The sequence below is a fragment of the Lissotriton vulgaris genome, chromosome 4_1 (assembly GCF_964263255.1).
Source record: "Lissotriton vulgaris chromosome 4_1, aLisVul1.2, whole genome shotgun sequence".
Classification (NCBI taxonomy): domain Eukaryota; kingdom Metazoa; phylum Chordata; class Amphibia; order Caudata; family Salamandridae; genus Lissotriton; species Lissotriton vulgaris.
In genome coordinates, this window is record NC_141691.1 from 1,116,563,039 (window position 1) to 1,116,575,230 (window position 12,192).

At 46.5% G+C, this 12,192-nt stretch overlaps 1 protein-coding gene across 1 annotated transcript in view; it reads left to right on the plus strand.

Annotated features, from left to right (window-relative positions):
- The window catches only part of TMEFF1 (transmembrane protein with EGF like and two follistatin like domains 1), a 712,972-nt gene that overhangs the window by 317,262 nt on the left and 383,518 nt on the right, over positions 1 to 12,192 (plus strand). The window contains exon 3 of the mRNA XM_086965347.1: positions 7,745 to 7,874. Within this exon, the coding sequence (XP_086821473.1) occupies positions 7,745 to 7,874 (130 nt within the window). The remainder of the gene's footprint in view (positions 1 to 7,744; positions 7,875 to 12,192) is intronic.

The window sequence follows — 12,192 nt, forward strand, 5'->3', positions numbered from 1 at the left end:
TACGGATAATGGGGTGGTGGAATAAACACACACGGGAGACCCCACTGTGGAACAACGGGCGCCTGCCACAATTAGCCATTCTGTTGGTGTTCCGTGGCTGGGATAGCATTGGTATCTCTACCCTGGGGGATGTGATGCGGGGGCCGGTCCTTAAGTCCTTTTATGATCTACAGAAGGACTTCCACATGCCGAAAACCCAATTCTATAAATACCTCCAGTTTCTGTATGCCCTTTCCCCTTGCCTGGAGGGTCTGGAGTCACTGGTAGACTTTAGCCCGATAGAAGCAAAGGCGTTCATGGGGGATCTTCAGGATCGCAAGATCTCTAAGATTTACCAATCTCGGGTTACTCACTGCTCTCCCACACTGCAGAAGCTTAGAGGGGTCTGGGAGGGAGCATCAGCCTCCTTGATGAGGAAGACTGGTCGGAGGCCTTAGCTTCCCCGCGGGAGGGCGGCTATAGCGATACAACTGCGCCTGGTCCAATTTAAATATCTACATTGGGTATATTTCGCAAGGTCTTGGTTGTGGGCAGCGGTACTAATAGCTTCCCAGGTGTGTCTCAGGTGTGAACGGGAGGAGGGTACCCTGATGCATGCAATTTGGCACTGTTCATCCTTGACACGATTCTAGAGGGGAGTGATGGCCGGCCTTTAGGAGGTATTGGGTTGGGACCTTCCCCACTCGCCGAAGCTGGTGCTCCTACATGGTATGGACGGGATTGGGGGCAACATCTACAAACGCCATCTAATGTTGCTTGGGTTTGTTCTGGCAAAGAGAGACTCGCTAGGGCATGGAAGGCTCCGGTGGTACCTCCATTGTCCGCATGGAAGAATGGCCTAGAGATTTGCATGGGCTTGGAGCTTCCCATTTTCACTGCAAGAGGGTGCCCGCATAAACATTTAAAAATTTGGAAGTGATGGGCGGACTATCGAGACTTGGTGCTGAAGCCGGTGTCCGCAACTGGGCCCCTCAATCCAGTTTAGGTTCTATTTGTTGGTGCAAACAGTGGATTATTGTGTTTCCGTGTGCTGAAATCGCTCACTGTGAGGAATGTTTTATTGCTGTGCTGCTCCTGGGAGGCTGTTGGTGCGATGTGGGGGTTGCTGAGAGGGTTTTTTATATAGTTTTTTCCTTTTTCACCTGCATTGCTCTTCATTTTTCCTTGATTTTTTTTATGAACATTTCAAAATCATAATACATTCCGTTTATTATACAGAAGTCTCTGGGTTACAGAACTCTGATACAAATGTGCTATTGACAAAAAAATCTGTTTTAAAAAAAAAACTACATTAGATGGTATGTTTAAGATTTCTTTTTTTATTGTTTGGTTCCACCTTAAACACCTCTTAACCCCTTCGCTGCGGCGGCTATTCCGCCGCAGCGCTAAGGGGGGGGGTCGCGCGGCGGCCCCATGCTTCTGACGGAACCGCTCCGTCACGGCTCGCGGGTGGGCTGTGCTTGTGACGGAACGGTTCCGTCACGAACCCGCCCGCCCATTATTTCGTCAGCGCAGGCGCGGAATTCGCGCCGCGCAGGCGCGGCGAGCGGGTCGTGACTGAACCGTTCCGTCACAAGCACAGCTCACCCGGGGCTTGTGATGGAGCGGTTCCGTCGCAAGCATGCAACGGGTTAACATATATTTGAGGAATGATTGTACCTATTGGCATTGTAAATGACAATGCCTTTTATTTATATGTGTTTTTTATCAAAACAGATAAATAAAAGGCATTGTCATTTACAATGCCAATAGCTTAAACTCTCGCAAATACGAGACCTACTGCATTGCAAATGCTTTTTAATTTAGGTTTCACCTGTAAAGCTCTGTGCTGTGGGCACAAAATATCATGTAATGAATATAAATATCTACCCAACCCATCCTGTCAATACCTCCACCGGCCCTCCCATTCATGCAATTGTGTGAACAGTGGCTGTACTGTGTGCTCTTGTGCAATTGGGCATTGACTACTGTTTTCTGCAGCTCTTAATTTAAAAGGCATACATGCCAGTCCTGGTGTAATTTAATACTCCATGCACGGCTGTGACAAGTGACAACCTGCTGCCCCTGAATGCCAAATTACTATATATCATTTTCATAAAATGTTTTACAGCCAACATGGCTAAAGGTTTTTTTTAAAAGTGCAATGACGCTGTTAGCATTAACCATGTCATAGCATTTTGTTTTTACTTTAGTCCATGTTGCACAGAAGCCTTCATCAGCCTGGATGATTGCCAGAAACCGGTCCTTGGATGCTTGATTCCGGTCTGGGAAAGACATGGCTTGGTAGTTCGGACTGGACTGTTCCCATGAGGCACAGGGTCAGAGCTGATTTGCATATAGCCAGTGTCTAACCCAGGGTGGTGTGGAGGGCAAAAAAACGACGGATTTAGGCCCAGATCCTTGTACTGGGGTGAATGTATGACATTGTTCTACATTCTGTCCATCAACTGTGTTTTTTGCCATTACCACCCTGAAAGGGGCAAGTGCTACGTGCCTGTTGTATACCCACTTATAAGAACATTGTGGACCCCTATCCTTCACTATTACTAACTCAATTTCTTACTGCTATTGTGACCTATGAAACCCCTATAGGATGATGGTTTGATGAGCTAGCACCTTAACTCCTTATTGCTGTAACCACTATTTGGGAGTATCAGATAAGAGCAGGCATGAACGGATCCCATTTGAAACCTCTATATTTCATACATTAATTTCTCGGATAACTTGTAAAATCTTTACTTATTCAATTTAGTTCTTCGTTCAATACCAACAAAATATAATTTTTCGTATGCCGTTTTAAAATTTGAATCTTTGAATACACATGCTCTATTATGGCATTTCAGAGTTAATAAAGTTCTTAACTGTTCTGTGTCAAAGTTCCTATAAGAGCAAAATGTGTCTCTTTAAAAGCTTCAGTGGCTACAGGTAAACCAAAAGTGCTGACACAGAGTACTCAAAGTTCATCTCAAATCCTCTTTTCAACAAAATAAAGTTCCCTACAGATCGCATGAGGTCCAATGGCTTTACCCTTTGAGTTTCTTCTGATCCAGATCTAAAGGTTCTATTTGTAGGTTTTGGAAAGGAAAAATGTGATCTTCATATGCATCATGTTTTCAGAATCTACACCACAGCTCTACAATGGACATCTCTACTTGTACAATATGTTGGAGGTATGAGGCACAAAGCTTCAGGATGACGAACCTAGAAACTGAGTTCATCTGAATACAGTTTACCTCTGAAAGCTGGTAACAGTCCACTTCAAGATTCCAGTTAACTTGATAGGCAGACAGAATAGTTAAAACACTTTCTTGGGACGCACAGAACGTTTCCAAGCCACAGCTTACAGGAATAGAAAAGTGCTCAAAAAACAAAATAAGCATTTACAATGCAATGGTCTCTGCATTATTAAAGATAGAGCTATTGGCATTGCTCATGACATTTATTTTAATTTTTTTTAAAAACATAAATAAATGGTATTGTCATTTACAATGGCAATAGGTGAGATTATAGAGAGTAGTAGAGAGTATTCGCGGACACACAGCCACACACACACACACACACACAGAGCCACGCACACACACACACAGACACAGCCGCTCACACACACACAGACAGAGCCGCGCACACACACACACAGACAGAGCCACGCACACACACACACACACACACACACACACACACAGAGCCACGCACACACACACAGACAGAGCCACGCCCACACAGACAGAGCCACGCACTCACACACACAGAACCACGCTACTTGTCTTGACCTGTGTCCAATAAAAGCTTCTGACTGGCCTGGGTAACTAATGCAGGTCTACATGTTTTTCTAGGTGATGCGGAAGCAGCTGTGGCAACAACCCTTTCATAGAACAACTACACCATCAGGCAGGAACACTGCAAGTTGCTCTCCTTCAGAGGACAGGAATATTTATGGTAGCATCAGCACAAGCTTTTCCGTTAATGGGCAGTTACAAATTGGGCAGTAGCAGTGCAAGCTTCACTAAGTTACAGGATAGGGACAGCATGGCAGTAGCAAAGCAAGCTTCCCTCTGTCTCAGAAGTCAGTAAATGCAATCTTTCGGTTCCCAGCAACACTGATCCAGCAGGGCAGAGTTGTACAAGCTTTCATCGTTCACAGAACATGTAAACTTAAGGAGTGATAAGTAGCTTACAGGCAGCCCTCCCGAGAGCTTAAATCACCGAGAGCAATATTTAGGAGGATGAATGAGTGAAAATGTAAGTTCTTTACCATTCTCTCAAATATTTCACGCATCACTCTGAAAATCCTGCTGCAGTCGCTCAGAAGCCTCCTGTTTGTGTTGATTCTTTACTTTTCCACATATTGAAAAATTGCAGTAACCTAGCAGGTCTGTTTTATTTGAGCAGCCTCCCCACAGACTAATTAGCTATGCTGTGTACCAGCAACAAAGTGACAACCTCTTCAAAAAGGTTTTGAGTGTTGTGCATCAGTCTCTGTACGATCCAAGCCTGTTCAAAATGAAGAGGGCTGCCAGAGTGATACAGAATTTTAAGTGCGAGGATTCAGCGTATCGCTGAGCTGGAGAGTAGCCCTTGAACTTTTGCAATAAAAGCACCGCACAGGAGGACGAATGATACACCAAACAGCCAACACCACGAGGTAAGAAGAAAAGCGTTTAGGGGAGCCAAAGCGAACTCTAATAAATCGGTAAAACTAGGTAGTAGGCGGTTGGCTAACTGTCACACCAGGATAATAAAAAGTGCATCGATGAGAAGGTATATTACTTGGAAACCAGACAGCTCTCTGCGGCAACCATACCATGTCTCTTTATCACCACTCGCGATCTGAATCCCGAACTGCCTCACTCCGGGTAATTCAATCCGGAAATGTAAGTAAACGTCCACCGGAAATCGATCGCCAACTCACCCCGGTCAGTACGTATCTCAGACGCATGTCTTTAGCGAATACTGTCATTGCTCTGGATCTAAACCCTACAACAGAACCTCCAACGACCCCTGCAACTGGGCCAAAAGGCAAATACTGAAAGAGCACCCCCACCCCTCATTTTAAAAGCCCCAAATAGGTCAGGGCAATCTCTGTTCCGGGAACACCCCACCCTCTGTACCTGAGTCCGGCCTGTCTCCAGAAAGCCTCCATCTTTGCTACCAGTGGAGCTGCAGTATGATCTGCTCGTACGATGGCGGACAGGCAGGGGGCGGTACTCGGCCAAGGGTAAAAGGAGGAAAGCTCTTCAATCAGCCAATCAGACAGCGCGCCGGTCGGCATGAACATAAAAGAAATACTGCAGAATCCAGCGGAAATACAGGTCAGAGTGAAAGGCAAATCATATTGCAGTAACAAGCATTGGCCACACTGCCATGAAAGCAACGCAGCCACCGTGAGAACGATATGCGAGTAGTGCACGCGCAGGCGACGGCAAGAGCGAGGCTCTTGGGAGAGCTCTTTAAGGCTGTAAACAAGCACTTGCCGCACCCGCGCCTCGGGCTTAAAGTTCATGAGGAGGGGCAGGATAGCAAGCACGAGCAACGAGGGGGGGGGGGGCAGGACTGCAAGCACAAGCAATGAGGGGGCAGGGCAGCAAGCACTCACCTCAGGACGACTTCTTCTGGTGGCGGTCGGGCTGAAATGGCGTCAGCAAAACACCGACATTTTCCGATTCGGGGCGTGGTTTTCGTTCTCTCCCCTTCCCATTGGCTGGAAGGTAAAATTCCAGTCAACGGGAGGAGGAGAGAACGAATACAAGAAAGAAGAGAAAAAACACGCCCCGAATCTGGAAAAGACGTGGCTTGAAACGAGTGATGCCCCTCTCCTCCAATGGCTGGCCTCCATTTAGAAAGCAAGCCAATGGAGAAGAAGGGCAGGGTTCAAGCCCCCTCCTAGTAAACATTAAATCTCAGAGCTCCGCCCACACTGCTGCGCAGTGCGACGCGAGTCCGAGACCTAAAAACTACCCTAGTGGACCCTTGATAGGTCAGTGGACAGTCAGTAAACAGTTCTGATTCAGCCGTCATTCAAGCCTTACAAAATGAAAGTTCAAGTATTTTATTCACTTGCTTCCAGCTAATATCATTCCTATTCCTTCTCTTTTAACAAATATCGAGCAGCTATGGGATGATCCTCCTATGTTAATGGACAAACCATAACTAGCCTTCACGAAAATAAATCCCTCTTAGGACACATCAATTTTGGCAGTGAAATTATGTTGTATTAGTATTGAGATGTTTGGTTGTAGGCTGGCACAAATTCCACAGAGTACATGTACGCAAAAGCCATATTGTGGGAGGCTTCCTAAAGATGCAAAAAGTCTTACCAAAGTAAAAATGAAATCTCAACAGAATCGATAGTTTCCCCTTGCAAAAAGGAAGAAAGATATTCCAAGTGTGAATTAAGCTAGCCAGCCTCCCTGTCATTCCTTGGAGGTAAGATGGTCCAGACATGGCCCTTCAATTAAAATAAAATCCCAGTGATTAGCAACATCTCTTAGAGACATCTTAATGACTCTCTCCCATGATCCTGCTTTTCCTCAAGTGAAGCATTTGAGCGTCAACTTCTGGAGAGTTTACCCAACACAAATGAACCTAATTTCTGATAATGTTTCATCAAAAAGTACAAATAAAAATGTGTTTGCAGAATTTTATGTTTGACCACAAACTGTATCTAGTATGTATTTTTTTTATCTCATTGGTCACTAGCAGCCATGATTTAATTAAACTCTCATTTAATAATTTAAGAAAAACGTTGGCACTTTAAAGTGCCTATTAGCCTACTTTGGTTATCTATGTTGGGGATACATATTTCATGGACTATGGGAATATCACAGTTTGTGTCATAGTTCGCTAACTGGCATATGCATAGTTGTGTACGCCTAAGACACTTTGCATCTATTATTCTTCTTGTCCCTATGCTTTTAGTAGCGAGGGCTTTTGTGCACAACTTTCAGTACCTACCAAATCACCTGGTTTAGGTCATGCGAATTCCACAATATAGTGTTGCAATGAAGATGCTGAGGCAATTCATGCAAACAGACCATACACTCACGTCTGTTTTTCAGGTCACAGTCTACTGCAGGGATGCAAAACCTTGTGGTCCAAAAAGCAAGCACAAATAGGAATATTTACCAGAGCAAATGGGTGTTCTCTCATTCTCTCTATTAATAATTTTCACATTAACGCAAACGTCTAATGTTGTCTATCTCCTAAATTATCTATTTGGAATTGCAATAAATAATGTATGTGTGCTATTATTCTATTACTCTCTTAAAATATCCATTAATTCACAATAGATCATCATTTCTTTGAACACAGGAGCTAAATGTATGGAGAATGGTTTGTGCAATCAGCAGGCATGACAGAATTCTACAGTTCTCGTACATCAGAACTGTCTCCCATATAGTGTTTTCGTGCCTTACAAACTTTAAAATATAATTAGGAAAAATAACTCCATTGATGAATTGTGCAAATCAATGAGAGGTACATATTGAGTCCTGACAAATGCAAAATAAATGGGAATGTTAAAGCTTATTATGATTTAATTGTGTGACATACCAAGGGAATTGTGCTTAGAAATATCAAGAAAATTAGAGCCAAAGTATAATTAAGCTGTCTTTAGAAATGCAAATTCAATCTCCAAATGTTTGCAAGCAAGCCTGGTTTCTCTTGCTAGACTGTGCTTTTGTAGAATGACCATATTACAGTCCACTGAAGACACAAGAAAACTAACTGCTGTGTCTCCTTGTTTCAGTGTCCCACCAATTACATTCCCGTTTGTGGATCAAATGGAGACACTTACCAAAATGAATGCTACCTCCGAAGAGCTGCCTGTAAACAGCAGAGAGATATTACAGTGGTGAGACGTGGACCCTGTTATTCTGGTAAGCAATGTTATACTACAAGTTACCTAAATGTTCTTTAGTATTCAAGAATACATAGAACACAAAAGTATCAAAGCACTTGCATTCATCAGTAATATCTTTCCTTTTTAGGTTTTGACTGGCCATGCGCTTTGCGCATGTGCCAAAAAACCTCTTGAGTTGTGTGTGTGGGTTTCGGTCGGCCCTCGTCATTGATTGGCTGGCTCCGTAAACGGAGCCTTGCCATTGGACGAGGGGCCTGTCCGTCAATGCCGGACCAGACACGGGGGCGTTCCCGACATTCTTTGGCTTTTGCCGACGTCACGCGACGCCGGGAACGCCCCCGTGTCTGGTCCGGCATTGCCGGCACTGTAGGGCAGGCCCGCTCCCCGCAGACTCCCCACCCCCTGGTCTCTCCCTCTCGGCGCTTCTCGCTCTGCGCGCCTTATTTGTGGGACGATCGCGTTGTTTCTCCAGACGTTTTAGTAGGCTCTGTGTACCTGTGGTCAGCTGATTTCTCCTCTTTTCGAGGACCCGTGGCACAGCGAGGAGTCACGCTTGACTGTCTCTATAAATCTAGTGTCGTTTTTTTCTCTGATTGCTCTGCGAGGCCGGCTTTGATATGATTTGTTTTCTCTTTGCTCGTTTGTTCCCCTCCATAGACCCCAGAGCTGCTGGGGCGGAGCAGAGCGGGTTCGGCTGCGTCTATTCTGGTATCGTGCACTCACCCTAATAGTTGTCCGTGTGACTCGCTAGGCTACGCCATGAAGCGCACTGACCCCGCGTCAGAGAAAGCTGTCGTTCGAACGTAGATGCAGAATTGCGGGAGGGGGCAAACCCCTGCAGCTGCTGCAGGGCACCGGTCCGGCAACAAATGCTCTTCTTATGACGACCACAACCGTCCGGAGGACATCAAGGGCTCCACTCATTAACACCTGGGGTGGTCTTTTAAATTACTAAGGAAAACATGCCGGACTCTGAAGTGGACGAAACTACCCTAATCACGCCCCCCTTTCTGAAGGGGATGTGAAAAATCAACATGGGCCAGTGTATTTTTTCACGCCTAGAAAAAAACAGCCTCCTGAAAGCAGGATGGCCATGTTTTCCCAATTAAAACGTGTTTTAATGATGAGCACGATCGAGATCCCGTTGTTTCTTTCCTCCACACGACTGTCAATTTTGCTCGTTTTGTTCCCGTACAGTGTGTGTAGTTGGCAGCGTCTGCTCGTTTGACATGCAAATGCCAACTTCCTTGTTTTTTCAGTGTGAATGCGAATTGGGCGTAAGGTGCCAACGGCGCGCATTTGTTTATCTGCATATGGCGTGTGCAAAGTGTACTTTTGACTGTGGGTGCTGCTATTAGTCATCCGTACAAGGCATTTATTATTTGTTTTTTTCCACGTACTCCTCCTACGGAGGGCGTACGGTGTGCTGTCTGCTGGGTGAATGTATTACCACCCACTGGCTTAAAGGAGAAGGGATCAGTCTTACTTTCCTGACATGCCTCCGACCATTGCACCCCACGTTTACACGGAGGAGAGGTAAAGATGGCACGCATACAGTCGCCACCCTGATTTACAATTCTTGGGAATGTCCTTTTTTCAAGGACAGTGATTGCCTGTCAACCTTCCAGCCCATTCTGTGCACCCAAACATGTCCTGCAGCCCTCTCCTAGTGCACGCCCCCAATTGTTTGCATTCAATGGCCTTTTTACAGAAGCCCTGTTGCCCCTTTTCTGCCCATTCACCACTTTTTCCCTCACACTATCTGACAGGGCATGAAGACCCTTTTCAGAACTGCCCGGGTTTCCTTTCTGTCCCGCACTAGACAGGCACAAAACAAAAGCACCGCGACGCAGATATAATTGGACTGAATATTAATTAATTAACTGCAGTCCGCCTATAGAATGGCGGTTTCATTTGCAGACGAGGAGCCGGCCTTTCCCATCAGGCAGCTCTTCGTGGCCCCGGTGGCCTTGATGCATCTTTAAACGCCGCGTGCTCTGCGAGCTGCAGCCTGCTCACTCGGATGGAGAAATGGATCTCCGGGTCTCCAAAGCTGCTCTCTGCAGCAGCAGCGAGACTGAGATAGCAACTCTTATTGCAGTGCAGTCACCGGGGCATGGCAGGGCACCGAGGGCACGCCAGGAGCGCCGCGGCACCCAGCACGCCGAATCCTCCAGTACTAAGCAAGCGCCGTGCACATCGTGCATAACCAGGGCTGCCGTAGTACAGCTGAGGGGTGCCACCACTACACTTTTCAGGGTTGGCAGAGAACCTGAGTGCACATTATAGGGGTGCCAGCGCATGTCTCAGGACTGCCATGCACATGCAAAGAATGTCAGCGCCAATAACAGGGCTTCGGTGATGGGCACACCACAGGCTGCCCATCACAGGACTGGCACTTCATATCCCAGGACTGTCCGCGCCGATAAAGTCTTTCAGTGCACGTTCCTGGGCAGATCGGGCACACCCCAGACCTTCTAGTGAAGTGATTCAAATGCACAGCACTGGGCCAAGCGTGCACACCACTCACTGCACATCCCAGACCAGCCAGCGCCCAGCACAGGCCCGCCAGTGCTCATACCTGCGCTACTAGTGCCTATAAGAACTTCCAGTGCACTCCCATGGCCTGACAGTGCACATCTGACGGCACGTTCCAGGGCTTGCAGCGCCTATAGGAGAGCTTCCAGTGCACACCCCGGACTGACAGCAGGGCACATCCTAGAGCAACGCCTGGCAATCACATGGCCTCCGCACCTCCCAGTGCAGCGACCACAGCCCTGCCCTTCCCTGCGCGCGCCCCCTGTGCCCCATGGCTTTGTGAGGTGCAGCCCTTGGTGTAAACTTCCAACAGCCAGCCCGAGCGACTTGTTAAACCGAAACCCGCGAATTAAGAGGCCCGACGATCAGAAGCAGCCCTCTAATTCAACATGACAAATTGCACGTAGACAAAACAAGAACCAGAAACTGATTTATGTTTTCTTTTTTTTTTGCGATGCTCTGAGCAAAGTAATGCAACATGAATTAAACAACCGAATGCGAGCTGTATCATTCGTAACATCCAACTATCGGCTGTGATATAATACCAGCAGGCAGGCATCTTGATTCGCGATCTGTGTCCATCTATGTGTTTAGGGTGAGCGCGGTGGGCGCTGGGGCGCTGCCACCTGGTGAAGCACGCGGAAGTTAGCCGTGTTCCACATCTGCCCACACTCTCCACCGCCACACACCCACACTAAAACACCGGAGCAGCACAAACACGCACACGGAGAAGCACTACTTCAAAATGACGTCCGCTCCACTGGTACACACAACACCCAGATAGAGCAATGCAACAATTCAAACTGCAAACTGAAGCCCACATGCACACAAAAAGATACACACAGGCAATCGCACACTTTAAGAAACGCAGATACACGCATGTAGAGCTAAATTATAGCTACGCACAATTGTGTGCATGGATACATACATTTGTACATACATACAGATACAAAGTTGCAGAGACATATATGTACACACACAGCTACATACAGATTTGCACACATATGCAAATATTCTTACAGAGATGCATACACAAGTGCATTCACGCAGCTATATATTTATATACACATATATGTATATAAGTATACCAAGTTGTATACACGGATGTATGCAGGCAAAGACACTGCACTAACACAATGTTGTTTACAGAACACTTTCTTCCTGCAGTCGCCTATGTAAATGAACATACAGACCAATCAGCAATTTCTGCTCCTACTATCACCAAAACACACTCACACAGACCCCCCAAACGCGGCCAAAGCTTATACTTTCCTTGTCTTTAAAGTGGAAATGTGTTACCCTTGCCACACAGCAAGCTTTAAACGAGCTTTATTTAGCGCTCATCTCGACGAAGGAAAATGCTCTAGTTGCTTGTATGGCATTCACAGTCAAAACATGACGCGCGTATTTAAAAAAATATATAAAAGTAGCCCCGCGCCTCGCCGGGGGCAGTGAACGCCATATACACGTTAATACCAGTTCGGGTGTCCCCGCACTGTCAAACGTCCTGAAGTACTCCCAATATTGCACGCTCTCATTTTAGATTGTAAACTCTTTTAATTAAGCAGGCATCGTAATTCCTCCATATGTGCCTCTGTTGCCTGCTTGGGACCCTGTTTTCGTGCCTCTGTTGCCTGCTTGTGACCCTGTGTTCGTGCCTCTGTTGCCTGCTTGTGCCTCTGTTGCCTGCTTGTGCCTCTGTTGCCTGCTTGGGACCCTGTTTTCGTGCCTTTGTTGCCTGCTTGTGGCCCTCTTTACGTACCTCTGTTGCCTGCTTGTGACCCTGTTGCTTGCTT